The sequence below is a fragment of the Mustela nivalis genome, assembly GCF_964662115.1.
Source record: "Mustela nivalis genome assembly, chromosome: 19".
Lineage (NCBI taxonomy): Eukaryota > Metazoa > Chordata > Mammalia > Carnivora > Mustelidae > Mustela > Mustela nivalis.
Window position 1 is genome coordinate 29617843 of NC_139038.1, and position 27093 is coordinate 29644935.

At 47.2% G+C, this 27093-nt stretch overlaps 1 protein-coding gene across 5 annotated transcripts in view; it reads left to right on the forward strand.

Moving 5' to 3' along the window:
- Positions 1 to 27093, forward strand: part of CPPED1 (calcineurin like phosphoesterase domain containing 1) — a 102227-nt gene that overhangs the window by 42145 nt on the left and 32989 nt on the right. For 3 of the 5 annotated variants that reach the window (XM_082713894.1, XM_082713893.1, XM_082713895.1), the window contains one exon: positions 25448 to 25870. The exons of 1 other annotated variant lie outside the window; for it this stretch is intronic. In XM_082713894.1, coding sequence (XP_082570020.1) covers positions 25448 to 25870 — 423 coding nt within the window. Of the gene's footprint in view, positions 1 to 23629; positions 23898 to 25447; positions 25871 to 27093 lie in introns of those variants that run through there. One more of the 5 variants, XM_082713896.1, reaches the window with a different exon arrangement.

Here is a 27093-nt window from a genome sequence, read left to right on the forward strand (position 1 = left end):
GTGCTCTTGGTGGACAGGTCGACAGGTCGACAGGGGTTTTGGTCACTGCGTTTCCTCTCTCCCCTTCCGTTAGCCAGAAGGGTGATTTTCCTCCTCCTTTGCATTTCGGGTTATTTTGGGTTGGACGTCAGACCTAGTGGATTTTACCTTGTTGGATGCTGGATATTTCTGTCTTCCTATTAATATTTTTGAGCCGTTCTGGGGCACAGCTGTTTGGAACAGTTCAGCCTTTTCCGTCTTGCTCTTAAGTTGATGGGCAGGGCCCGCCGGGCCGAGTTTGGTTGGGGGCTCATTTTTCCCCACCACTGATGCAAACCCCTTCGAGTATTTTTCCTGACGGCCCCCGAATTATGAGGCTTTCCCCCTCCGGCTGGTGGGGATGGCAGTCGTTCCCGGCCCTGTGTGGACACTGAGGACTGTACCCTCTGCGAGCCTCGGGGGTTTCCCTCCTCGGCCTGAGATGGCTCCTCACCTGCGCCGATCTGTTCTCACTGACCGCTCCGAGGGGGACCCTGGAGTTCTCTGTCAAAGCAGCTCTGCCCTTGCTCATTCTCTGCCCTCAAACTCTCGGACCCAGTGCCCGGACTCTTAGCCCGGAGACCACGGCTCTCTGCCCGGTCTGCTCCGCCTGCGGCACCGCCTGGAGACTGTGCCCGAGGCGTCTGGGCTGTGGTACGGCCCCCGTCTCACTTGCTCGGACCACCCCCCCCACCCCCAATCCCGCGTGCTCACCGGCGGCCGTGGCCTCCAGGTTGGTGAACTGAGCACCAGAGCTTTGTGGGGTTTTCCAGTGTTTCACTCGTTCCAGGCAGGAGGGTCAGTCCCGGGTGTGTGCCTCCTCCTCGCCTGGAAGCAGAAGTAGGTCCCTGTGTGCGTGTTAATTTCCTCTTTGTAATTGCTGGAGAGGTGCGGCGTCTTTTCGGATCACGTGGATTTCTTCCTCCCTGAATTGTCTGTTCTTGTCTGCCTGGTTTTTTCCATTGAGATTTTATATATATATATATACATATATATATATATATATATGTATCTTTTTCTTAGTAACTTGGAACAGCCCTGTATGTGTTTCACAGATTAATCTTTTGTCAGCATATATCGGTTGTTGCTGTCTTTTCCTAGATTAAATTATCTTTTCATTTAAAAGATGATGCTATTTTTTTTTTTTTTAAAGATTTTATTTATTTATTTGTCAGAGAGAGAGTGAATGAGAGCGAGCACAGGCAGACAGAGTGGAAGGAAGAGTCAGAGGGAGAAGCAGGCTCCCTGCGGAGCAAGGAGCCCGATGTGGGACTCGATCCCAGGACGCTGGGATCATGACCTGAGCCGAAGGCAGCTGCTTAACCAACTGAGCCACCCAGGCGTCCCAAGATGATGCTATTTTTGATGGACCGAAGTTTTAAGCATTAGTATAGTCCAGTTTTGTCAGTTTCCTGTACAGTCAGTGCATCCTTTTGTTTTAAAAAATCATTTTTTACCCTCAAGTCATTAAGATATTCTACTATATTTTCTTCTAAAAGCTTAATAAGGTCCTTGTGTTTTGGACTGTAATTTATTTGGAACTGATTTTAGTGTGTGGTGGGGTAGGGATCCAGTTTTATCTTATGGTTTTCTCGTTGTGAGCGCCACTTGTCCCAGCCCCCTGTAGTGGTTCGTCTATCTCTGCAGACGAGAGTTGGGGCCGGGGACGTGCCCACAGGAAGGCCTGGCCACATGCCAGGCTGGCATCCAGGAACCAGCATTTCAGAGGGGGGCGCGTCCCAGAACTGAGCAGGTCCTCCCTGTGCCTTGACTGTGTAGATCACATGGCTTACACTTCTGTTCTGAGTCTGGAATGCTTTATGTGCCCAGCAGAGGCTTGACACGGGGTCTCTGAGGTGTTTTCTTGATAGACAACATGTCACACATGTCGTCACAGCTCACTGCCGACAGCGTTAAGCATGTCCTCTGTGCCTGCCCCGGGAGAGTTCTCTGGGAAGCTGGTGGCTGATACCCTGTGCCCTTGGCCCTTCTGCTGCTTTGCCCTTCTGTTCCTCTGCTGTGATAAAGTCCCAGCCGTAAGCATGACTGTGTGTAGAGTTCCGTCCTGTGAGCCCTCCTTAGAGTCATCAGACCTGGGAGCGGTCTTGGGGACTTCTCAGGACTAGATACTGGGCAGTGTTCGTAACCACTCTTGGACATTAGTTTTTTCATCGAAGCCCCTAAGCTCCCTTCCCTTTTGGGTGGTTCATACAATTCCTGGCACGTACACTGTGCCACTCAATAAATGGTAATTAATAACCCTAAGAAAGGAGCAGGTAAAGTCTATGGAGGCTTGGAGGAAGGTGTTAAATATTCAGCAGTAAATCTTTCAGGCAGGTATATTTTATATTTTTGCAATTAGTGACATAAATTACGACTCCCGACCGTAAATAGATACGGGGAAAAAGTTTTTTTTTTTTTAATCATCTTGGAATATTTATAATTCTTCTAATATTTTCAGTAAACAATTTTCTACCTCCTTCATTCATTTCTGAGAATTTAAAATCCCAAGGTCATTTAGCATGCCTGGCATTCCCACCGTTGTGCGGTGCTATGGCCTGAATGTTTGCATCTCCTGCAGAATTCCTGTTTTGAAGTCCTAGCTCCCGATGGGATGGTTTTAGGAGGTGATTGGATCCCATTTGGGAGGTGAGTGGGATTCGTGCTTGATAAAAGGGACCCCCCCCCAGAGTTCCCCGGCCCCTCTTACCACCACGCGAGGACACAGTGAGAAGTCGGCCAGCTGCAACCCGGAGGAGGGCCTCACCAGAACCTGGACATGCCAGCACCCCGATCTTGAACTTCCAGACCCCCGAACTGTGAGAAAGAAGTTTCTGTTGTGTCTAAGTCACCCACAGCTCTGTGACACTGTGTTAGAGCAGCCCACAGTGAGACGGGTCGCCGTGTGATTTCTAACACAGCACGCCAACTCTTCAACCGAGTTGCTCTCATTCATACCGCTCCTTTAGGGAGCAGTTTGTTACCGGTGAATCGCTGACATCACAGGTGATTCCATGCTTCATAATGTTTTGAAAGACCTGTCTACGGTAATTTAAAATACTTTTTCTCCAAATATTATCATTTCTATTTCTCTATTCATGTGTTTCTAAGAATGTCTCTATTTTGTTGTGTCTTAAGTTCTGTTGACTTAAGTTGACCTAGACACAAGGTAAGTGCACACAGAATGATTGGCCACATGCTCTAGAGGTTGTGAGCTGCCACACAGTTAACTGTGAATCTTCCCCTAAAACTAGAACACTTGTCCAATTTGTCTGTTCAGTGTCTTTGTCCCTTAGAAATCCATGTGTGAGACCCGCTTTTCCACAGTGGGTTTTTCTAGTGGCTTCTGTCAGAAGGGTCCGACTAACTTTTCTCCCCTCTTGAAGGGAAGCAGATTTCAAAGACTGATGTAAATTGAGTGTAATTTTTTAAAAAAAGATTTTACTTCTGTATTTGACAGACAGAGACCACAAGTAGGCAGAGAGGCAGGCAGAAAGAGAGGGGGAAGCAGGCTCCCCACTGAGCAGAGAGCCCGATGCGGGACTCGATCCCAGGACCCCGAGATCACGACCTGAGCCGAAGGCAGCGGCTTTAACCCACTGAGCCACCAGGCGCCATTGAGCATAACGTCTTGAACCATACCCGCAGGGAGCGGAGATCCCTTCATCGCTCATGATGATTGCCATCTCTCTCCAGCCCTTAATTCTCCGCAGCTCTCCGTAAACAGGTCTCTCTCCATTCACTTACTCTAAAAGAAAGTGTCCAAAGAAGATTGTCTTTTCTGTTCGCGTTTTCAAGTCTGATATCACACTCTCCAGGGGATCGCTGCTGCCACCCACGGTTTCCTGTCTGCTTTCGTGTCCACTGTATTATGAGTTACTGTCGCGTTTTGTCATCATCGGGTCCCGTTAATATTCCCGGGTCGGGTGGTTCTCCTGGTGCGGAAGCGGGAATGTTTCCTAGTGCACTGCTTTTTAGGCTGATGAAGCAGATGACTTACCAGGCATGTTAAACGGGTGCAGACCCTTTGCCTTTTCTCTGTAGATAGCAGGTGCTTCACCTGGGAGAGTGTTCAGCTACAGGGAACGGCCTCCCGAGTGCCGGCGGCTTAAACAAGATTCTGCAGTCCAGCAGCCCAGCAGGCTCCCCTTTCTCAGTGTCAGTGTAAGCCCCATCAGTCTGAGCACGCTGGCTTTCATGCTCCTGCTTGTTACCGTCTGGTCTCAGCATAGGGTTCCCCTCTTACCAGGAAAGCGAATGTGTCCCTAGGGTTACACCCTCAGCACACACCCCCACCCCACCCCCACCAGCAGGTGGAATCCTGGGCTCCAGGGAGTCTTAGAAAACAGGGAAGAAGAAAATGCTTGTTGGCATGGTGCAGTCAGAGCCATCACCAGGGCCCAGCACAGTACTGCCCCAACCAAGATTAGGTCTTTGTCGGCAAGGGAGAAGGGAGAAGGGGTCCTGCGTACACCATATGCCACAGATAGGACTTTTCCATCTCTGTCTTTCTCTCGTAATCCACGCCCCACCCCCCAAACTGGTAGATACCAGATAGCTATCAGGATTCCGTCTGAACATTCCTGCCCTTTGCCAGACTCACTCGTATACCTTCCCCTTGCTCTTGTGGGTAAAACCCTATCTACTTATAAGAAATACAAGGTCCAGAGGTCTGGCCCTTCGCGCCTCCCACAGCCCAGTCTTGCTCTGTGCCGTCCCTGCTCTCCGCATCCTCTGCCCCAGCCCATGGTCCTGTTCCGTACCCTCCTCTCCGGACACGGGGTCTGCACCTGCCATTCACTTTGCTGAGCATTCTCTCCTTGGTCCCCTTCACCCCTGACCTTCTCCACAGGCTCAAAACCCCTTAAGTACAAAGGATGGAATTTCAAGTACCCCCTTCTTCATAAAACTAGTAACATAACACTTAGAACATTAACATTCTAAGTATACATTTATATGTGAGCCCCTTTTTTGTCCTTATCATTAGTAGACAATGAGGTCCACAAGAGCAAGAACCAGACAGAGTTACACTCACGATTTATATTCTTTACGAATGCTTTTGGCTGTGGGTTCTGAGAAAAAGTGGCTTAAATAAAAATAGGGCTTATTTTTCTCACATAATAACAAGTCTAAAAAAAGTCGACACCTGCTGGCATTAACGTTGCTTAACACCATCACGATCCATGTCTTTGCTGTTCTGTGACTCTCCTCATGACTGCAAGATGGCTGCTGTGGCCCAGCCATCCCATCCATGTTTAAGAGAAGGAGGCGTTACCACTGACCTGTGACCCTGTCATCAAGGAAGCAAAAGTTTCCCAGGAATTCCCCCACCCACCGCCACCAGGCACTTTCTTCTTGGGTCACTTTGTTACTTTGCCCCTTCTAGCCAGAAAGGAGCCTGGAAACCACCTGTGTAGCTTTTTCCAGGCTCTCTACTGGAGGTGAACAAGAGAAAAAGGGAAGAAAGAGGAGTTAGGCCAGCCCACCTATAGTGATCCGCCCACTCCTTTCCCCGCACATTTACCTGAACAAGTACTTTGGTATTAGTGGACAAGTAGGAGAAACTCACTTGCTTTGATTATTTGTACATTCATTCATCCCTTGTCTGGTGTGAGCCAGACAACTGGCTGTACTCGTACCCTATACACACATTTTTTTTTTAATTCTCATAACAGCCCTAGCAAATAGACATTATTACCCTTATTTTGCAATTAAAAAAATGGAATCTCAGGAAGAATAAATGACTTGACTGAGGTTGTGCAGCTCAATAAGGGGCAGGACCAAGCCTCAAAGCCAGACCTCCCTCCCAACAGAGCCCTCTTGCCGTCCACAGCGACACCCCGCTTGCTGGAGTCCTTCCAGCGGATCTCCTGCGCTTGACCTTGTCCTGCTGCAGGGCACGGACTGTTGCTTGCCAGAGTTTTGCTTCTACATTAAACATATATTGGCAGAAACAGTTGGTTAATAATATTGCAGCAGTACTGTGGGGTGATTGTATCTTTGGGGTCTGATAAGGTGACTTTCATTCCCTGAGCAGAGTTGGAATTTTTAGCGCCGGGCCTGGGATGGTGGCCTCCTTAATAGGCCTTTACCCGGCACTTAGTCCATACTCTCGGACTCTGAATCATTTGTATAATCTTGCCGTTTAAGTAGGTGAGCTCCTTTGCCAGGAGCTTTTTGCCCTTCATTATTCCCCCAAATCCCAGCGTTCTTGTTTCAGAATAAATGAAACCGTGATCATCTATATTCATGCCCTCAGCTTAGAGCGATGCATTTATGAACTCAAATACTCAGACATTTCATCCCTGCAACGTGCTTTTTAATAGCGTGGTTTTTGTGTGTGTGTGATTGTAAAAGTAATAGATGCTCAATTGAGAGAAATTAGGGAAGAAGAAGAATGAGAAAAATTACTCATAATTCTGTACCACCCAGAGGCAATAACTATTAACATTTTTGGCATATTTCTTTCTAATCTTTAAAAAAAAATTTTTTTTCTTTGCATAGCTGAGTTCATACATTATTTGCAGTTTTCTGCACTGTGATTTTTCACATAACGTAAATAAGCCTCTTTGTTATTACAAGCATCATTGCGAATGGCTGGATAATGTCCCTTCATTAAGAATACGCCATCTTTCATATTTTTTAAATGTGCACTAAAATAAAACAGAGCCCCTTAAGTAATAAATAGTAAATAAAATAGAACCCCTCGAGTAAAAATACTCTGAATATTATTTTCTGTGCCTTAGGACAAACATATTCTTGATAGATGTGCTTCAGCATCCGTCTCTTAATTTTAAGATTTTGTAAGTGTGTTTTGTGGTGTCGCATGCCGAAGTATGTTCCCCATTTCGCCGATCTCCTCTTGACTCTGGCAGTGTCTGGTCTCTTTCTGAATGCCCAGGGTCTTCCTCATTTTATGGCTCACGTGGTTGGTCTCTGTTTCCTGGGCTATTCTTATAGGGCTTGATCTCTTCCTGCCCAGCAAGCACGCGGGTGCTGGCCTCAACTCCAGATTCACCAAGACAACAGTGTGAAAGTTTGCGTTCTCTCTGGCCACCCCCGTTCCTCCTTTCTCCCCAGGAGATATGGAGTGCCAGGCTGCCTTCTGGAAGTCTGAGCCACCGCAAAACGTGTTTGGGGAGGGATTTTACTGTGATTTCTTCCGTGGCCAGGTCTAATGCTCAAGTGTGTATGGAGATGGTATTTTTTGTCGTGTGTGTTTTGGTTTTGCGTTTCAAGGCCTGGAGAATAATTTATTCTACTCCCTCAAGTAACAGGTGCTACAAATATATAAGAACCCGTCAGAACAGAAGTTTGGGTTTGAATTTTTTTTTTTAAGATTTTATGTATTTATTTGACAGACAGTGATCACAAGTAGGCAGAGAGGCAGGCAGAGAGAGAGGAGGAAGCAGGCTCCCCGCTGAGCAGACCCTGGGATCATGACCTGAGCCAAAGGCAGAGGCTTTAACCCACTGAGCCTCCCGAATGCCCCTGGATTTTTTTTTTTTTTTAAGATTTCATTTATTTATTTGAGAGAGAAGAGCACAAGGAGGGGCAGGTGGGGAGAGGGAGAGGGAGAAGCAGGCTTCCTGCTGGGCAGGGAGCCCAAGGTGGGGCTCAGTCTCAGGACTCTGGGATCATGACCTGCGCCCAAGGCAGATGCTTAACTGACTGACCCAGGCAGGCGCCCCTAGATTTTTTAATTTTTAGAAAAATACATTTTGCGTATTTTTTTCAGAAGACACCATTTCCTCTTAAGTCAAGTGCATAATTTAGGGGCGCCTGGGTGGCTCAGTGGCTTAAATCTCCCTTCAGCTCAGGTCAGGATCTCAGGGTCCTGGGATCAAGCCCTGCATTGGGTTCCCTGCTCCCCTCTCTCTATGCCTGCCTCTCTGCCTACTTGGGATCTCTGTCAAATAAATAAATTAATAAAATCTTAAAAAAAAAACAACCCCAAAACAAAAAAAACCCAAAAAACCCCACAAATGCATAATTCAGGAGTGTTTTTTCCCCCCAGCAAGGTGTCTTCCAGCTCTGTGTTGTAAGAAGAACGGAGAACTGGTACCCTGTGTTCTCCTTCCAGTTCCAAGCGCTCACCTGGGACCTTTCCTTTCTCTATATGTATATGAACCTGCATGTGATTGCATTGTGATTGTCAAAAAGCCTAAAATGCTTCTGGGGTTTGCACATGGCTCTTCCCAACACAGAAATCAACCGGGACTTGAGTCTGACAATTTCTCCGCAGGTGATTCACCGGCTTGTCTGTGCCCAGGAGGCCTGTCGGTCTTAGAACGGCATGGTGTGTGGGAGTCCAGTCTGCGGGCCCACGACGGACGAAGCCTTGCAGGAACTTGAGGACCCCCTCCCTGTCTTGCTCTGTGGTGCCCTGTGGTGTGAGGATGCCCAGGCTGCTCCAGGAGGCTGGTCTCTTAGAGACTCCCTGACTACCCAATGAGCCTTGCATTCCTCTTGTGGGGAAGAGGAGGCTGTGGGTCTAGGGGTACAGGGGCTGCGGCCCATGTTGTGATGACGAGCACGGTCCGAGGCTGTCCTTACTGCAAGTGAGCACAGCCTTTGACTTGCACATTCCTTTATCCCTGCTTTCACCTCTACGTCGGGCTCTTTCTAGAAAATTACTTGTAATGGAAGGGGTAGCATTCCATGTCCGTGGCTTCGAGAACCATCTCCCACCAGTACATCCTTTATTGAAGGGTGGTGTGTGGGTCACTTTGTGGACACCATGATGTGAGCCTTGGATTGCAAACACTTTCTTGTCTTTTTTAAAAGATTTTATTTATTTATTTGACGGACAGATCACAAGCAGGCTCCCCATTGAGCAGAGAGCCCAATGCAGGGCTCGATCCCAGGACCCTGGGATCATGACCCGAGCCGAAGGCAGAGGCTTTAACCCTCTGACCCACCCAGGCGCCCCAGGATTGCTAACATTCTGTAGAGCAAGAGCCACTTGAAATCTGACCCATCTGCGCACAGGTTTACCTGCATCAGAGTCCACGGTCCCCGTTGATCATCGACGACCATCGGTCACTCTTACTGTCATGGTGACTTTTCCTTGGTAGAACGAGATGCCAGCAATGTTTAAAAATGACCAAATCCTTCAGTCCTGCGGCAGGCATCCCCTGACACTGAGAGGATGAATACCAGGAAGCCAGAATGTGATCTAGGGGTTCCTGCTGCCTCCCCCTTCTGCTGTTCTGTATCTGGCCACCACACCGGTGGCCTCGAGCCCCTTGGCTGCCCAGCTCCCGTGTCCCTTTTCTTCTCACCACCTGGCCAGCCGGGCAGCCTGTACAGCCCGACATGGTTCGTAGAAATCTTCAGTAAGGTTGTGGGGGGATGGGGGGCTCTGCAGACTTGCCCTTTCATTCTTCATTTCTTTCTTCTTTCATTCTTCCGAAAAGTTGTGGCCAGTACAAGCCTTGCTGCCAGTGGGGGGGGTTGAAACCTCCGTCCTGACCGTGCCCATCCCTGCTCAAAACCCTTCAGGGACCCCCGCCCCCATTGCTCTTAGAGTCCGGACAGGTCCCCACCGTGGGCCACAAGGCTCTGCCTGATCCCGCCCCGCCTGCCCCGTCTCCTGTCGCTTTCCTCCCAGTGGGCTCCGCCTCCCTTCTGTTCTCACACGTACTGTTCCCTTCCCATGACCTCCTCCCCTTTCTTCCCGTGCCCTAGCTGCTGCTGACCCTCCGGATGCTTGTCACCCTGGCCTCAGGCCTTCGCTGGCACGTCCCCTTTTCACCGAGATTGTCCCTGATTGTGAAATTGCTTTTCCTCCCATCCTCTCCCTAACCCCCACCCTGGGGTAATTTCCCCATAACACTTAGTGCCTGGTAACATCCAGCACACCGTCCGTCCTAGCTGTGCTGCGTCTCTCTGCACTAGTGGGTGAGTTCCGAGAGGGCCAGCGGTGTGTGTGTTCTGCGTTCATCTGCGCTCTTAGTGCCCAGACAGAGTGGGTGTCCAGGAGATGTTCGTTAAGCCAATGGGAAGAATACTGAGCCTAAGTCATTGCCCCGTTTCCTTTGTAGTTTTCTCTCCGGGTTACAATTCACTTTCTTTTAATACAGTAGCTGGAAGTTTCCAGACACCGAGGGCCAAGATCGAGAGGTATTTAAACCTCCTCCTCATGTGGGGAGAGTGCTAAGCAGTATTTCCTTGTGCTGCACCCAGTTTTCAGACCTTTGCTGGCATCGGGGTTGGTTTTCTGAAGGTCCAAGCCACCTTAGACTGAACAGGGAACCCCTCACCCTCCACCCCATATGCCCAGCTCACTGCAACAAAGTGAGAACGCCGGCAGGCAAGCTCAGGCACACTACATGGGCCCAGGACGTCTCGTCCCAGATGCCAGGTGCTCTGGTCCATTTACACGTCCCCTAACGCCTGAACACTGCCGGTAAGGATATCCAGGCCTACATCTCCCCCACTACTGGGGGCAGTTTCATCGACATGCGACTTCCTTTCCTCAGTGGGGCACCAAGGAGGGGCAGGTCCCTTTTAAGTCTGTTGTAGGACCCATTCCTCAGCACATGAGCACAGCTTCTGGACAGAGACTTCCCACTGTGCCTCTGCAAAACACCATGTTCTCTTCCGTTCCTTTACTAACATCACTAATATTTATATAGGGCTTGCTGTGTGCCAGGCATTGTTCTAAGTGCTTTGCAAAGATGAAGTCACTCCATCTTCCTAACGACCCTATAAAGCAGGCAGTATAATTATACATATTGTTTCACCATGTGCAGTTCATCTTTGGGGAAGGGGCACGTGGGTCTTGGTACAAATTGCTTTACAGTCAGTGCCTGCTCATTCTGTCTCTTTGCCCAAGGGATGGAGGGGGAGAAATAGTATTTGTTCAGTGGAGCATGCCAGAGGGGCAGATTTTCAGGCCCTTGAAAAGGAATGGGGTGCCTGGGTGCCTCAGTGGGTTAAAGCCTCTGCGTTCGGCTCGGGTCATGATCTCAGGGTCCTGGGATCGAGCCCCGCGTTGGGCTCTCTGCTCGGCGGGGAGCCTGCTTCCCTCTATCTCTCTGCCTGCCTCTCTGCCTACTTGTGATCTCTGTGTGTCAAATAAATAAATAAAAGCTTTAAAAAAAAAAAAAAAAGGAGGTGCTCCCCGGGTCCCCCAGACGTCCATATACTTGCAGTGGCAGCGACCCACATCTCCCCAGCTGTCCCTGCCTCTGTTGGCAGGGCTCACCCCATTTCCTGTCCTGCATCTTCCTGCCTTGCCCAGTGTCTGAAGTCTGGTGGCGGGCAGGGGAGAGCAGTTGAGCACAAGGTAGGACCGAGGAGCCGTGTCGTCTCTGGCCCTGGCTGATCTCTGCTTTGAGGCCGTCTCTTGCTTCGCAGTCTTCGTGGGGTGCACACCAGCGTTTGTGATCCTCTGTGTTTACCCCCACTACCTCATCTGCTCTGATGACGGGGCCTCGTGAGAACCCCGTAGCCACTCGGAGGGGATGAACTACATTCTAGACGTGGAAATACCTTTGGGACAGGAAAGTGATTTTCTTAATTACAAAAATTATTTTTTTTAAGATTTTATTTATGTATTTGACAGAGAGAGAGATCACAAGTAGGCAGAGAGACAGGCAGAGAGAGAGGAGGAAGCAGGCTCCCCGCTGAGCGGAGAGCCCAATGCGGGGCTCGATCCCAGGACCCTGAGATCATGACCTGAGCCGAAGGCAGAGGCTTTAACCCACTGAGCCACCCAGGCACCCCGCAAAAATTATTGTGTAATAGTTCATACGGGTTATGGAATTGCTATTTTACAGTGACCCAAAATAGTGCTGTGATTTAAAGTCTTGCTTCTCTGGTTCAGTTTTTCATCTTTGTCAGCATTATATAGGCATGCAGATTAGGGAGTCAGATCATTGTACACAGACTGTTATGAGAAGGGCAGCTCACAACTCTTGACCTGGTCGTGGCTCCCTTCCCAGCAGCAGCACTCGTCAGTGATTTTGGCTAATGATGTTGATCACCAATCTGTAGTTCCTAAATAACATGCTTATGTTACCATTTCTGGATCTGCCCTTTGTTATTTATTGAATCTACATCTTCATTAAATTTTAATTTTAGTTATATCAGTATTTGGTATTTATAGTAGTTCATCTCTTTACGCATTACCTTAAACATTATTCACAACGAGCCATATTTGTATGTCCTGATGATTTTCCTCCCTGCAGATTCTTTTTGCGTTTTTAAAACAAACTGGCTTAGGGCACCTGGGTGGCTCAGTTGTTGGGCGTCTGTCTTCGGCTCAGGTCATGATCCCAGGTTCCTGGGATTGAGCCCCGCATTGGGCTCCCTGCTCTGCAGGAAGCCTGCTTCTCCCTCTCCCACTCCCCCTGCTTGTATTTCCTCTCTCGCTGTCTCACTCTCTGTCAGATAAATAAAATCTTTAAAATAAAGATTAACTGTCTTAATTTTTATTTTAAAGATTTTATTTTATTTTTTTAAGTAATCTCTACACCCAAGGTGGGGTTCATGAGATCAAGAGTCCCATGATCTACTGACTGAGATAACCAGGTGTTCCAAAATGTCTTAATTTTAAAAAATATTTTATTTATTTATTGAGAGTGAGCAAGCAAGAGAGCATAAGCGGGGTACAGGGGTAGAGGGAGAGAGGGAGAAGCAGACTCCCCATTGAGCAGGGAGCCTGATATATGGCTCAATCCCAGGACCCCAAGAGCATGACTTGAGCTGAAGGCAGACACTTAACTAGCTGAGCCACCCAGGCGCCCCTTAATTTTTTAAATGTACTAATTCAACCACAGGTGAAAGTGCACAGATTTCCTGTCAGTACATTTAAAAATATTGGGTACTCTGTCAGCTTCAGCTTTTTGAGTTCTGTCTAGGACAAAGTTCTCTGTTTTGTGTCTGGTTCCTCTAAGCCTGCAAAAAGCTATTGTCTTGAGACTCCTGCCCTCATTCTAGAAACTGACTACCTTCACCTCTGTCATGTTGGACCCTGTTTCCTTCCTTGTTAGGTGGGTGACAGGCTCTTGTAGCTTCTGGAGAAGAATTTATATTTGAAATACCCTCATTGTAGCCTCACATGAATTGGAGATCGTGGTAGTTCAGCTGGGTATAGAATGTTAGGAAAGCAGTCGTTTTTCTCTCAGCATTTTGGAAGCTCAGCTTCCTTGCCTTTGCCCATCCAGTGTGGATTTTAAGAGGTTCAATTCCCCTCTGATTCTTGATCCCTTATATGAAAGGAGATATATGAAGGATCTTCCAGTGGTATTCAGGGTTCTGGATATAACAGTGTGATATACTGTGGTGTGAATCTGCCTTATTTACTTACTTAAAGTCACGGCCTTTGGTTCTGAAATATTGTTGAATTATTTCAGTGATGATTTTCCTCCTGAGATTTTTTTTTTTTTTTTTTTTTTGGTATACTCTCCGCGCTTATGTTCTTTAGATTAGTTAGACTTCCTATACTGGCCCTCAAATATTGTCTCCTTCCCCTTTTCCCCCTGCCAAACTTCTTTGCTTACTCTACTTTCTGAGGTATTTCTTCAACTTTATCTTCTAAGCCTTCTGTTGAGATTTTTATTTCCACTACCATGGTTTTAATTTTCAAGAGCTGTTTTGGTCATTACTCCTATAATTGTTTGATGGGGATACAATATCTTTTCCTTCCCTGAGAATAGTGAAGATGGTTTTTTCTTTCCTTCTCCAAGTAATATCTGTTTTCCCTTGTTTTGGTTGTTTGGGGTGTCTTTCTTTTCTTTTTTTTTTTTCTGTAATGACACTTTATTTTTTTCTTTCCTATTTTTTAAAATTATGTTATGTTAGTCACCATACAGTACATCATTATTTTTTGGTGTAGTGTTCCACGATGCATTGTTTGCATATAACACCCCGTACTCCTTGCAATCTGTGCTCTCCTTAATACCCATCACTGGTTGAGCTCATCCTCCCCCCCCCCCCAAAACCCTGTTTGTTTCTTAGAGTCCGCAGTGTCTCATGTGAGTAACGCTGTTATGAACGCTCTTAAATCGTGTCTTTAGACCGGTGCACGCCCTTCTTCGGTGACAATCCTGGGAGTGGAATTGCTGGGTCATCAGGAGAATGGAGGTTGAGCTTCAGTAAATCTCTCCAGAGTGTTTTCCTTAGGGTTGCACCAAGCCAATTGCTCTCTTAACCTTTCCTACTTTGAGCTGATTGTTTAACTTTCTGAGTGAGCTAAGCCCCCTTGTTCACCTGCTCTCGGGGTTCCGCATTTCTGTGGCCGTTCTTCCTCACCTCTTACTTAGTCCTGGAGCGTTTACTGTCTTTGCAGTACGGTGTGTGAAAGGAACAGAGCTAAGTATGTGTTTCTAGTCTGCCATCTTTAGCTCTTAGGGCTCGAAGATGGCTTTTAACTCTCAGTCTCACCAAACGTGATCACTCTTGTGTCTAAGTCCTTTCTACCGAAAGGGTTGAGAAAAGCAAGGTTGAGGAGGGGCCCCAGTGTCCTGGCCAGGCAGGTCGACTGGTCACATAGTGGGGGTTTAGTACAGTAACAGGTGCATCGGGATGCGGTAACGCCCATGCTTAGCACATGGTAAGAATTCTGTGAGGGATAGCAGACTTGATATTTATGATTTCTTCTCATGGAGTGAGCTTCTGAGTCACCTAGGAGAGTTATTTGCTTTATTTGGTTAAACTCGAACTTTGACCTTGGCTGACCTCACTCTTTCTTTGGGGTCCCAAGAATATATTCAGCCTAAAGACCCTTCATCTATATTTCCTCTGCTTCTTCATCTATCAGAGATGTGTTACCCCAAAACCCCACTCATTGAGTACATTTTTCTTCTATTAATGTAACCAGTAATATCCCTAAGTATAGATAACCACATCATTATTCCTCTGCCGAACCTCTAATCAGATCATCCAGTGTACTCATTACTTCACATGTACATTCCTCTCTTCTAGTATATTAAATTCCCTTGTAATCGTTGTTACCTGTGGCTATAAATAATGGTTAAGTTCTTGTGCTAACTGGTAGCAGCATTTTTGAAAGGAAGGAAAGACCCAGAAACTGACCACACTAACAGAAATCCCAAATATTTTTCTGGGAAGGTAAACATTGCAGGTGGGAAGGGAAGCATGATTGTAACTTTCGCAGAGTTCAGTGAGTGCGTTCATCTGCATTGGGGATTAACTAGGTCACTGTGCGTGGCCCTGAGATCTCATCGCCAGTTACATAGAATGTTATTTCTGTGGCAGATCCTAGTCGTTGCAGTCCAAGCAGCTTGTGTACAAACCAGCTTTTTCACACAATACATTGGCAAAGTGAAAACTCTCCTTGAAGTTTAAAAATTTTTATGACTCTAATGTCTTTCCCCCTTGGAAAAAAAATACAGCTGGATGCTCGTAGGGGATGATTGATCAAGCAGCAGACCTTTGCGGGTGAATGTATCATATTGTAATGTTTTTAAATACAGTATTGGGATGAACTTGGAAAGTGCAGAGCATCGTCTTTATCGAGGAGCTGACGTCACTCTGCCCAAGTGGAAGGCTTGAATGCAAGTGGCATTGCTCTCCAGTCCTCCTTCCAATTGCAGTGACCTCCCTGATGCCTTTGGCAGCTCTGATGATTTGGTCCAAGAGTCTGCTGCTGTGTCCCCCCTCTTACCACCGGCTGGAATGCCTGTCGGCGTGATTGCCCTGGATACTTTTCAACAAGTCGAGAACTCCTCGATAGCTGACACACTTTTGAATGTCCTAACTGTACCTCGTAAACCCAGGGGTCATGTTATTTGTTGTCATAAGGCTCTGAGAGTTCTTTGCTCCTTGTCGTCAGTCAGTGGTTCCCTGACCGGTCCTGACGGGTCCTGGTGGGTCCTGGGAGGGTGGTCCGTGGCATCGAGTGGAGGTGTCCTCCCTCTCCCAGCACCAGCAGAAGCCTTGGGTACGCATTCGAAGCTCCGTGAAGAAGGAACTGTGTTTGTCCCCTTCAACACGCAACCCCAGTTACCCGGCCCCATACGTGGGACATCATCATTTTCGTTTTCCATTCGTTGAAAATAGAGCAAGTTTCTGCTGCTGCTTTATGCCTGGACAGATTACATCAGCGCATCGTTAGGTACGAAGTGTCATGACGACAGGACAATTGTCGTGTTGAGGTTCTTATGTTGGTGCCCTGGCAGATAGAAACTCCCTAATGGTGGCAAGGGGCATGTTCGTAACTGAAAAGAGCACAGCTGGTTGGTCACAGAGTGAGGCTGAAGACCCCTGTGTCCCCCCTCCCCGAATCCTCTACTGGGAACACCTCCCCCCACACACACATAGGCCAGTTCCCAGTTCTCAGACCAGCCCTCCAGGGTAGAGCCCGGGGCTCCATGCAGCTCAGCGCTGGCTCCCCATTCCCCGCTCCCTTCCCTTAGACCGCAGTAAGCCCTGGTGTGCCCATCTGTAAACCGTGGTAACAGAGCAATGAACTGATGCTCTGTGAATCCAAAAGAGCATGCTACCCACCCCCCCCCAAAAAAAAAGAGAAAGAAAAGGAAAGGAAAGAAAGAAAAGCCTCTCTGTGCTTTAGCTTTGAAGTCATACACATCCCTTCAAATTAAACATTTGTCAGGAATCATGTCCTTTTAGAGCTGGTGATGAGTAAATGCGAAACTGTATGTTCTTGGATAGTTGGGGACACTTGAGCTAGCAGGCTGAAACACCCTGGTTCACCCTCCCCTCCTGCCCCGGCTTCCGCTGGGGAAGTGCCTGGGTTTGCGAGTGGCCGCTCAGCATGTGCTTACCTGAGCGCTGCACTGATTTTGTTCTCTTCGCCACTGCCTGGTCGGACCCGGGAGGCCCCTTGTCCCCCCAGAGTGAGCAGCCCGTTCAGTCACCGGACTGGGCTCTGTGCTGGCCAAGGTTGCCCCGCTACTTATTTTACATTTTCCTGGCAGCGGTGGAGTGTATTATTACCAGCTCTCATTTAAGTCTTTGTGCCTCCACGGACCAGAGAGCGTGGAAGTCTCGTTTTGTGTAAGCGACGTCCTTCCTGGTCGGTTTGCTACAGAGAGCGTTGGTTTGCTTCTTGGGGGGAAAAAAAAAGAAATCTTCTTGCTGAACCAGTAAACAGATTCATAGCATGGCTGAAATCTATGCACAGCATCTGTGATTCAGATAGCTTCCACAGAGAAGAGAAGATTTTGAGAAGGTCTCCAAGGTGGACGGTTCTGTCCAGTAGTTTCTGGATGGAATTCTGCCGTCACTGCGTTTTTGCTTACCGGGATGGGGATAGTGGAAGGGAACAGAAACATGTGGGTTCCCTGTTTGTTTCTTGTTCTTTTTTTTTTTTTTTTTTCTGTAGCTGGGTTATAATCCCCAAGGCTTGGAGGCAGCTTCTGTTCTCCTCAATCCCCAAAGGGGAAAACAAAATAGGTCTGTCGTGGTGTTCTGCGCTTGGCAGGTAAACACTCCGCTTCCGTGGTATGTGCCTGCACTTCTGGCTGAGAGACAGACTCGGAGGGTAGCCCCGTGATACTTTCCCTTCAGAAGATGGAGCCTGAATCTGTTGTTGACATTTAGGAGTTCTCTGTATATTCTGAATATTAATGCCGTACCTGATGTGGGATTTTGCAAGTATTTTCTCCCACTCTGTGGTTGATACTCACGTCTGACAATGCACAAAAATTTTTAACTGGCAAGAAGTCCATTTTGTCTTTTTGTCTGCCTTTTCCTTTTGTCGCCTGTATCTCTATCAGTACAGCACGTTTTCAATTTTTGCTTCTAATCTGTTTGTTCCCCACTCTTTTCCATGTCAGTAAAGGACATGACTGGTCTCCCAACTCCTGAGACATGGAGAATGATTTTCTTTCCTTTTTTTTTTTTTTAAAAGATTTTATTTATTTATTTGACAGACAGAGATCACAAGTAGGCAGGGAGGCAGGCAGAGAGAGAGGAAGGAAAGCAGACTCCCTGCTGAGCAGAGAGCCCAATGCGGGGCTCAATCCTAGGACCCTGAGATCATGACCTGAACCGAAGACAGAGGCTTAACCCAATGAACCACCCAGGCGCCCTTGGAGAATGATGCTCAAGTCCTTCCTCTCTGTTTCTACCCCCTATGTATCTTTCAATTATTTCTCCTTATACCTCCAATTCTCCATTGCTAGTCTGTAGAAATAGAATCTTTATATATTGACCTTGCATCCAGCCCCCAAGCCAATCCCCCTTACTAGTCTAGAAACTTTTTTTAAAAAATAGATTTTGTGGGGGGTGGTTTCCATGAAGACAGTCAGGTCTTCTGAGAACAGGCAGTTTTATTTTCTCTTTTCCAGTCTGTGTGCTTGTTTTCTTGCCTTAGTGCAATGGCTACAGCTTCTGCTGAGGTGCTGAATGCAGACAGTAGGGCAGACACCCTTGCTCTGTCTTCACTCCTGGGGGAAATGCATTCAGACTTTCACAACAAAGTGACATTAGCTACCGGGTTTTTGTGGACATACTTTATCTGGTGAAGCATGTTTACGTCTCTTCCAAGTTTGCTAAGAGATTTTTATCTGGCAATATATTTTAATACTGTTCTCAAAACAAGAAGATAACCGTCTCTGCCTTAATACATATTAATAGTGATAGGTTACGCATTCCGTGGTATCCCATCTTATTCAAAATTCAAAATTAATGAATGATATAAATAACTATTTTGTAATTCTCTCGATAATGTTTGTTACCTCCTGGATTTATCTTAAACTCCTCGCATTTAAAAATTTTTAAAAAATACATACTTTGAACAGGTCACAGCTTTCCACCCTGCTCCCCTCAGTCCCATCCAGACTTCTTCTCATCAGTCAAGAGGTGTGTGCAGACATCAGGGTCCATGTTTTCTCAGGAACCACTTTTTGGCAGCTGCCCCTCCTCCACCTTGGAGACCTGCCCAGAGCAGTCCCCCTCCTCTCATCTTTTTGTTTTTTATTATTTGTAGTTGACATGCAGTGTTATGCTAGTTTCAGGTATACAGTATAGTGATTGAACAGTCCTGTTCATTGCTCAGTGCTCAACATGGTCAGTGTGTTCACATTCCCATATTCCCTCTTCCCCACCAGCCTCCCCTCAGCAACCACCAGCTCTCTGTATTTAAGAATACGGTTTTTCACTTGTCTCTATTTTTTATTCACTTATTTTCTTAAATTCCACATTTGAGTGAAATAATATGGTATATGTCTTTGATTGACTGGCTTGATTCACTTAGTATAATACCCTCTCAGCCCACCCATGTTGTTGTTGCAAACGCCAAGATTTCATTCTTTTTTATGGCTGAGTAATATTCCTGTGTGTGTGTGTGTGTGTGTGTGTGTGTGTACACCACATCTTTTTTTTATCCATTCATCAGTCAGCGGACACTTGGGTTGCTTTCATATCTTGGCTATTGTAAATAATGCTATAATAAAGCTAGGGGTGCATGTATCTTTTTGAATTACTGTTTCCTTTGGATAAATTCCCAGTAGTAGAATTATTGGATTGTGTGGTGTTTCTATTTTTAATTATCTGAGGAACCTCCAGACTCTTTTCCATAGAGTCTGCACCAGTTGCATTCCCACCAACAGTGCAAGAGAGTTTATTTCTCTCCATATCCTCAGAAATACTTGTTACAGCTTGTCTTTTTTATTTTAGCCATTCTGACAGGTGTGAAGTGGTAGTTCATTGTGGTTTTGATTTGCATTTCCCTGATGATAGTGATGCTGAGCATCTTTTCATGTGTCTGTTGGCCATCTAGATGTCTTCTTTGGAAGAATGCCTGTTCATGTCCTCTGCCCATTTTGAATTGAATTATTTTGAGGTTTTTTGTTTTTTAAAATTTTATTTATTTATTTGTCAGAGAGAGAGAGAAAGAGATCACGCACAAGCAGGCAGAATGGCAGACAGAGGTGGAGAGAGAAGCAGGCTCCCTGCAGAGCAAGGAGCCTGACGTGGGACTTGATCCCAGGAACCCTGGGATTATGGCCTGAGCCAAAGGCAGCAACTTAACCAACTAAGCCACCTAGGCGTCCCTGGAGGGGTTTTTTGGTGTTGTATAAGTTCTCCATATAATTTTGGATCTTAACCCGTTATCAGATATATCATTTGCAAGTATCTCCTCCCTTTTTTGTAGATCGCCTTTTTGTTTTGTTGATGGTTTCCTTCACTGTTCAGAGGGTCTTTATTTTGATGTGGACCCAGTAGTTTAATTTTGCTTTCTGTGTCTCTTGCCTCAGGAGACATATCCAGAAAAAATGTTTCTATGGCCAATGTAAAAAAAAAAAAAATTACTGCTTGTGCTCTGTTCTAGGATTTTTTGGTTTCAGGTCTCATACTTAGGTCTTTCATCCATTTCAGGTTCATATTTATGTTTGGTGTAAGAAACGAGCGTAGTTTCATTCTTTTGCATGTAGCTGTCCAGTTTTTCCAACGCGATTTGTTGAAAAGACTGTCTTTTTCCCATTGTATATTCCTTCCTTCTTTGTCATAGATTAGTTGACCATAGAAGTATGTGTTTATTTCTAGGTTTTCTCTTCTGTCCCATTAATCTATGTGTCTGTTTTGGGGTCAGTTCCATACTGTTTTGATCACTACAGCTCTGTAATATAACTTGAAGTCTGAGATTGTGATGCCTCCAGCTTTGTTCTTATTTCTCAAAATTGCTTTGGCTCTTCAGGGTGTTTTTTGGATCCATACAAAGTTTAGGAATATTTGTTCTAATTCTGTGACGTTCTCACAAACAAATGGAAGGATATACCATGCTCATGGATTGGAAGAACCAATATTGTTAACATGTCCACACTCCTCAAAGCAATCTACAGATTTAATGAAATCCCTATCAAAATACCAACATTTTTCACAGAACTAGAACATATAATTCTAAAATTTTAATGGATTCACCTTCTCTCTTCTGAGGCTTTCTTGCAGTTTTTCTTCCTTCACCAAAGTCTCGTCTCTTCTTTTCCTGCCTCTCTGTCTTGCCTTTAAAATGCAGAATCCTACTTGATCCATAAGACACTCAGGGAGACTCTTTTGCCCTTGGCCAAGTTAACATTGTTTCTATTCCTGACGCTAGGTAGGTTTGGCTTTGGTCTTTGCTGTAATATTATGACTTCCTTAGGAAGCTGTGCTAAGGTGTACTATGAGCTATGCTAATAACTAATAATACTAAGGGATTATTGATACTCTGACCCTAAAGAAATTCTGACCTACACAAATGAAAGTGTGTTGAAAATAACACAAATGTTTTCCTTAAACTTGGCTTTCTGCAGTTGAGAAGTTACTCCTTCACTTTTAAATTCTTACCTAAAAATTATTTATATCCCTGTGGAATGTTTTCTTTCCTTCAGAAATGATTTATTGATTGCTATGTGCGTACTATGAGTCACCGGTCAAAAAAGGGAGAATTCAGTACATTCGGGTGTGGGGGTGGAGGGAAGACAGCTAACATTTTTGCATTCCTGTTCATACCGAACTCTGGAAATCATTATCTTGGTATGAATCCTGACAGTTGCCCTCTGAGATATGGAGCCTATCATCTTATTGCACGCATGAGGAGACCGAGGCTCAGAGGAACTAAGGGACTCACCAAGGTCGCATGGCCTGTAAGGCGCAAGAGGCAAGGACCAAGCCCCAGTGTCCTAGACTCCCCCTCCACACCATGCCTCCACGTGGGGGGGTTCAGAAGGTCCTAGAAAAGCCTCAAAAGAGAGGCTGATATTTGACTGAGGGTCCCTAGCAAAGCCATGGGTTTCATCTTTTTTTTTTTTTTTTAAACAGGTTATTGGGGGATATTTGTGATTTCCTCCAAAGCAGGATCCCTCTGAAGTTTGGAAACAAACATCCTATTACTGTGTGTAATTCACAATTCTACCCTGTAGCTTGCTTGTGGACAAGGTCTCCTTTCTGAGTTCTGAGTAAGCCTTTCTTTTAAGATGCTTTTTCTAGATGGTCATTAACTAATTGGACGTTCTTTATGTCTGCTCAGTCAGTATAGGAAGCCTCATGGTAAAATGCCCTTTGAAAATCAGGAATGGGATACGCCGTGCACCCCAGTGTGTTGTAAGCCCATGTCCTGTGGATCAGGACAGCTGAGAGGAGTCACCCAGGAAGCTAGGACCTTAGTTTGGGGCCAGGACACTGGATTGAGAGGCAGCAGTCAGAGCTGGAACATTGAGTTCAAATCCTGACGCCCCCACTGGCTGTCAGACCGATTAATATGGGTACAGCTCTTAGAACAGTGCTGCCCATGGAAAGTGCCAGGTTAGTGTTGGCTGCTCCCAAGTAGATATGAATGGAAAGACGGGAACATTGGTGGCAACTTGGGGGTTTTTAGAACACTGGTTAAGGAAAGTAGTGATGAATTAACCTTGGTTTATGGAGTCCCTTTAAAATGGTTTATCATGCTCAAGGCCATAAAGAATTCATCCTCCCTGTTTGTTGACATGGGAAAAGACCTAGCCAGGGGGTCTTAGAGGGGATAAGATAAGTCAACACAGATACCCACAGTCTGGGCCGTCCCAGACCAGCGAGGAGGTGGACGCTGGAGGTGGGCAAATGGCCAGCACCAGTGGGGAAGCGAGTCCTGGTTCCTGGTGCCAGGCCAGACCTGCCCTGCCTCTCCGGAGCCTCAGGTGCTCTTCCTGAGTCAGCCGGCAGACACCTTTTCCAGATTCCACTCATCTGAGATACTGGGATCACTTGAAAATGCAGCTTCTTGACTGACCTCCCGAATCTTCTTTAAACCTCGGGAGCTTGAGGCTAAAAGCCCCCTTTTAAACAAACAAACCGGGCGCCTGGGTGGCTCAGTGGTTAAGCCGCTGCCTTCGGCTCAGGTCATGATCTCAGGGTCCTGGGATCGAGTCCCGCATCGGGCTCTCTGCTCAGCAGGGAGCCTGCCTCCCTCTCTCTCTCTCTGCCTGCCTCTCTACCTACTTGTGATTTCTCTCTGTCAAATAAATAAATAAAATCTTTAAAAAAAAAATAAACAAACAAACCAAAAAACACCAAGAAATCCCCTTTAAAAATAATGGAAATAGGGATACCTGGGTGGCTCAGTCGGTTAAGCCACTGCCTTCGGCTCAGGTCATGATCCCAGGGTGCTGGGATCAAGTCCTACCTCAGGTTCCTTGCTTGGCAGGGAGCCTGCTTCTCTCTCTGCCCCGTCTGCTTCTCTGCCTGCTTGTGCACTCTCTGTCTCTGACAAATAAATAAATAAAATCTTTTTTAAAAAATGGAAATCTTATATAAGTTTGGAAAAAGGAAGGAAGGAACTTTAAAAATGTCGTATAAAGGGTTTTAAACTGAATGTGGAATCCCCCTCTCTCCTGTTTCCCAGACTTAACCAGAGTTACCATTTGTGTTTGGAGAAGTTTTATTCACAGTAGATGAATATCTATAAGCCTTTTAAAAATTTACATGTGGTTTTTTTCCTCCATGTCTTACCTCTTCAACTTAGTATACTAATGATTTTTCTAGAGTATCAGTGTAGATATACCTCTTTCTTTTCTTTTTATTTATTTATTTTATCAGAATGAATTATAAAACTATTTCAGTGAGATAGGGAAATTCTGACCTCTTACCTCATACCACAGCGAAAAGTAAAATGCACACCAACCTTGGCATCCTTTGTAAAATGCACACCAACCTTGGCATCATTACAAGGAGAAATGGATCTGTTCACAGTTACAGTGGGGACTCACAGGGCTCCCTGAAACGGACCCGGGTCAGAAGGCCATGAGCAAGGACACGTGACACAGGAGACCTGAGCGCACTGTACACAGGCGGGAGGGAGGGGAGGTGCACGGGTACATCAGAGAATGCACATTTCTCTACAGGCTCCCACGGGCCATTTAGAAGAACAGAGAAGGGCAGAGACTTGGCTGGAAAGGAGATCTGGCCACTGCTGGCTGCTTCCAGTTGTAAGTTCTGAAAGGGTTTTGCCTCTCTCCTCTGTTTCTTTCCTGAGTTGGTTCTGCCCGTTCCTGCTTCATGCCCGCCTGTTTTATGACCATCTCGACTGAATGCCCGTCTGCGTTAGGTCTTCCTCCTTACTGCAGTTGCTCCGTAAGGACCTTTTTTGTCGTCTTCTACATTCCGTGGCGGACGCGGACTGTTAGGTGTAATGTTCGTCTGCTCATGGCAAGGTTTTTCAGGTGAGTTTTCATCCTCCCGAGGGAAGCGGGGCTGCTCTCCCCTCTCGTCCTTTTCCTTGTGACGTCTGTGCCTAACGTGGAGCGTGTTCCCGGGACCGACGTGGTGCAGCAGTTCTGTCATTTCCCTACCTTGCGTTTGTCAGTAATGCTCCGTGAGCATCGGATACGGACAGATACGGACTGATACTGACAGATACGGACTGATACTGCTCTCGTTTGCTGGATGGGTCGGTTATCTGACTCCCCGCCTGGGAGGGAAGGGTCTGTGTGTCTGGCTTGCCGCTCGCCCCAGTAACGAAATCAGTGCCTTAGACGTAGTCAGGACCCGATAAGTATTTGTTGGGTAAATTAGCGCAGAGGAGCTCAAAAAGCAAAACAAAGGCCAAAAAACCAGATTTGGAATTGAAGTGGTCGTTTCAGATCCCATCCATTCAAGTTTTAATACGTTATCTCCATACTGAAGCCTGGGTGTCTGGAGTGTGGGGGGGGGGGTGGGGAGACACACTCAATATTAAGACATGGAGCCCTTGCATTTTTATACCCCGTTACTGGAATACAAAGTACCTCTTCCCCTGTGTGGGCCGGGGCGGGGGAGATGTGGCAAGGTGCATGTGCCAGTTGATCTGGCCCTTCAGATTCTAAGAATTTTCCCCATAAGGGTGCTCACACGGTCAGCAAGGCCATAGGTGTGGTCAGAATAGAGGCACCTGGGTGGCTCAGTGGGTTAAGCCTCTGCCTTCGGCTCAGGTCATGATTCCAGGGTCCTGAGATCAAGCCCCGCATCGGGCTGTCTGCTCAGTAGGGAGCCTGCTTCCTTCTCTCTCTCTGCCTGCCTCTCTGCCTACTTGTGATCTCTGTCAAATAAATAAATAAAATCTTTAAAAAAAAAAAAAAAAGAATGACTGTAATAGCAGTTGGTTTGGGACTGGTGTTCACAGCTGGGTCCATACACGATAGAGGTGCGTATGGTGACCCACTGAGATGGGACAAAAAAGTGGCAACTGTGTGTTTATTTTTCATCTGCATAAAAGAAAGGAAGCCTCGCTGACATTTAGTGTTAGAGTAACTACGAACTACCACTCGGGCAGTACCGCCAGGTCAGATGGCCACTCGGACACTGAATTTCCAAGGCATCCTGAGGGAAGGGGGACAGACAGAGGCTCCCACCGACGTTACTCATTAACTTTTAACGCACAGCTGCCGTTTGCAGTTTCCGCGCACGGGTGCAGTGTGTTTCCAGACTGTGCTCTCTTACCTCACGTCGGTGAGCACAGGGGTGGCCCCGGCCGTCTCAGCTGTGACCCTCCCTCTTGCAGGGATGCCCTGGCGGAAGGAGCAGACCGCGGACCTGCAGCGGGTGCTGGCGCGCGTGGACCGGGACATCCCGCTGGTGCTGGTCAGCGGCAACCACGACGTGGGCAACACCCCCACGCCCGAGACCGTGGCAGAGTTCCAGCGGACCTGGGGGGACGACTATTTCAGCTTCTGGGTCGGGGGCGTCCTGTTCCTGGTCCTCAACTCCCAGTTCTGGTACGATGCCTCCCGATGCCCCGCCCTGAAGCAGGCGCAGGACCAGTGGCTGGACCAGCAGCTGCGCGTCGCAGGCCGGCGCCACTGCCAGCACGCCATCGTCTTCCAGCACATCCCGCTCTTCCTCCGCAGCATCGACGAGGACGACGACTACTTCAACCTCACCAAGTCCGTGCGGAAGGAGGTGGCCAACAAGCTCACCAGAGCAGGTAGAGACCCGGGGCCCCAGGGGTTGGCTGGGAGGGCCGTCTGGAGGGGAGGCTTCCAGATCCTTCTTCCACCTCCTGCAGCCTGGCGAAGGGTAGAGAAGATGGGGATTTGGACCCAACTGGTTTCTGTCCCCAGCCCCGCCCCCCACAGACAGTGTGGTCTTGGGCAAGCTGCCTGGCCCTCCCAGCCTCAGTGTACTCACCTGTAAAGTGGGAGTAGCAGTAGGGGCTCTCATGTAGAGTGGTCATTAGCGTTCAGGGAGGGGGGCCTACAGATCATTACAGTAGCCCCTGGCCTACCAAGTAGTGAAGTTGTAGCAGCTGCTGGCAGCCGAGGGTGAGGTCCTGCGGGTATGCAGTTAACGGAGGGTAGCGGGGGTCTGACTGCTGTGTACTGGCCCCGGGAGAAGGGCTAATGCCAGGGGCATCTGTTCTCATACCTCTGGGAAGTAGGCATTCGGTCAACGGCAGGTGATGTTTAAGAGCTGGGCTTTCCACCAGTGTTGGCTGTAACCCTGCGAGGTCCCGGGACGTGCAGGTCCTGGAGGTGCCTCCTTGGTTTTCCCGGGATGGGGACTGAATTCTCCTCCAAAGCCAGGAGTTTAACCCACTGTCAGTTATCAGCTAATCACATGTGGACACAAGCGTGTGCACACACACATGCGCGCGCACACACACACACACACACACACGATGGCGTACCGGTCTGCACGCCCTCCAGCTCCCTTCCTGGCTGCCCCACCATGTTGCTGTTGAGAGATGGGTCTTTCTCAGCTGACTCCCTGCAGGGCCACTGACTTGGCAGGATCCCATTTCTGACAACTGTTGTGTCTCTTGTTTTTGTTTTAGTGCCTCCTTTCAGATCTTTCCAGAGTGTACTTCCTGATACGCTTCTAACATTTAAATACATCCGTTTATTTGTTAGGAGATAGGGAGAGGGAGATGGTGGCCCAACCTGGTAGCAAGCGTTCATTTAAAAAAAAAAAGTCTTGACACTCTTCTTTTCATCTTCGAGCGTTCAATGTGTTTGCGTTTACTTGTGAAATGTACAATAGGCCCTTTTGTATTTTTAAGACATTTTACAAAAAGCTCGCATAATTGGAGACATTTTCCAGCTGTTCCGTGGAGATGAAGTTGGGAAACTTCTATTGAGGTCTTTGAAATTTCGTGCCATGCTTGAGCTGGTGCACAAAACTGTTTCGATGACAAGGAAATAAAGTGTC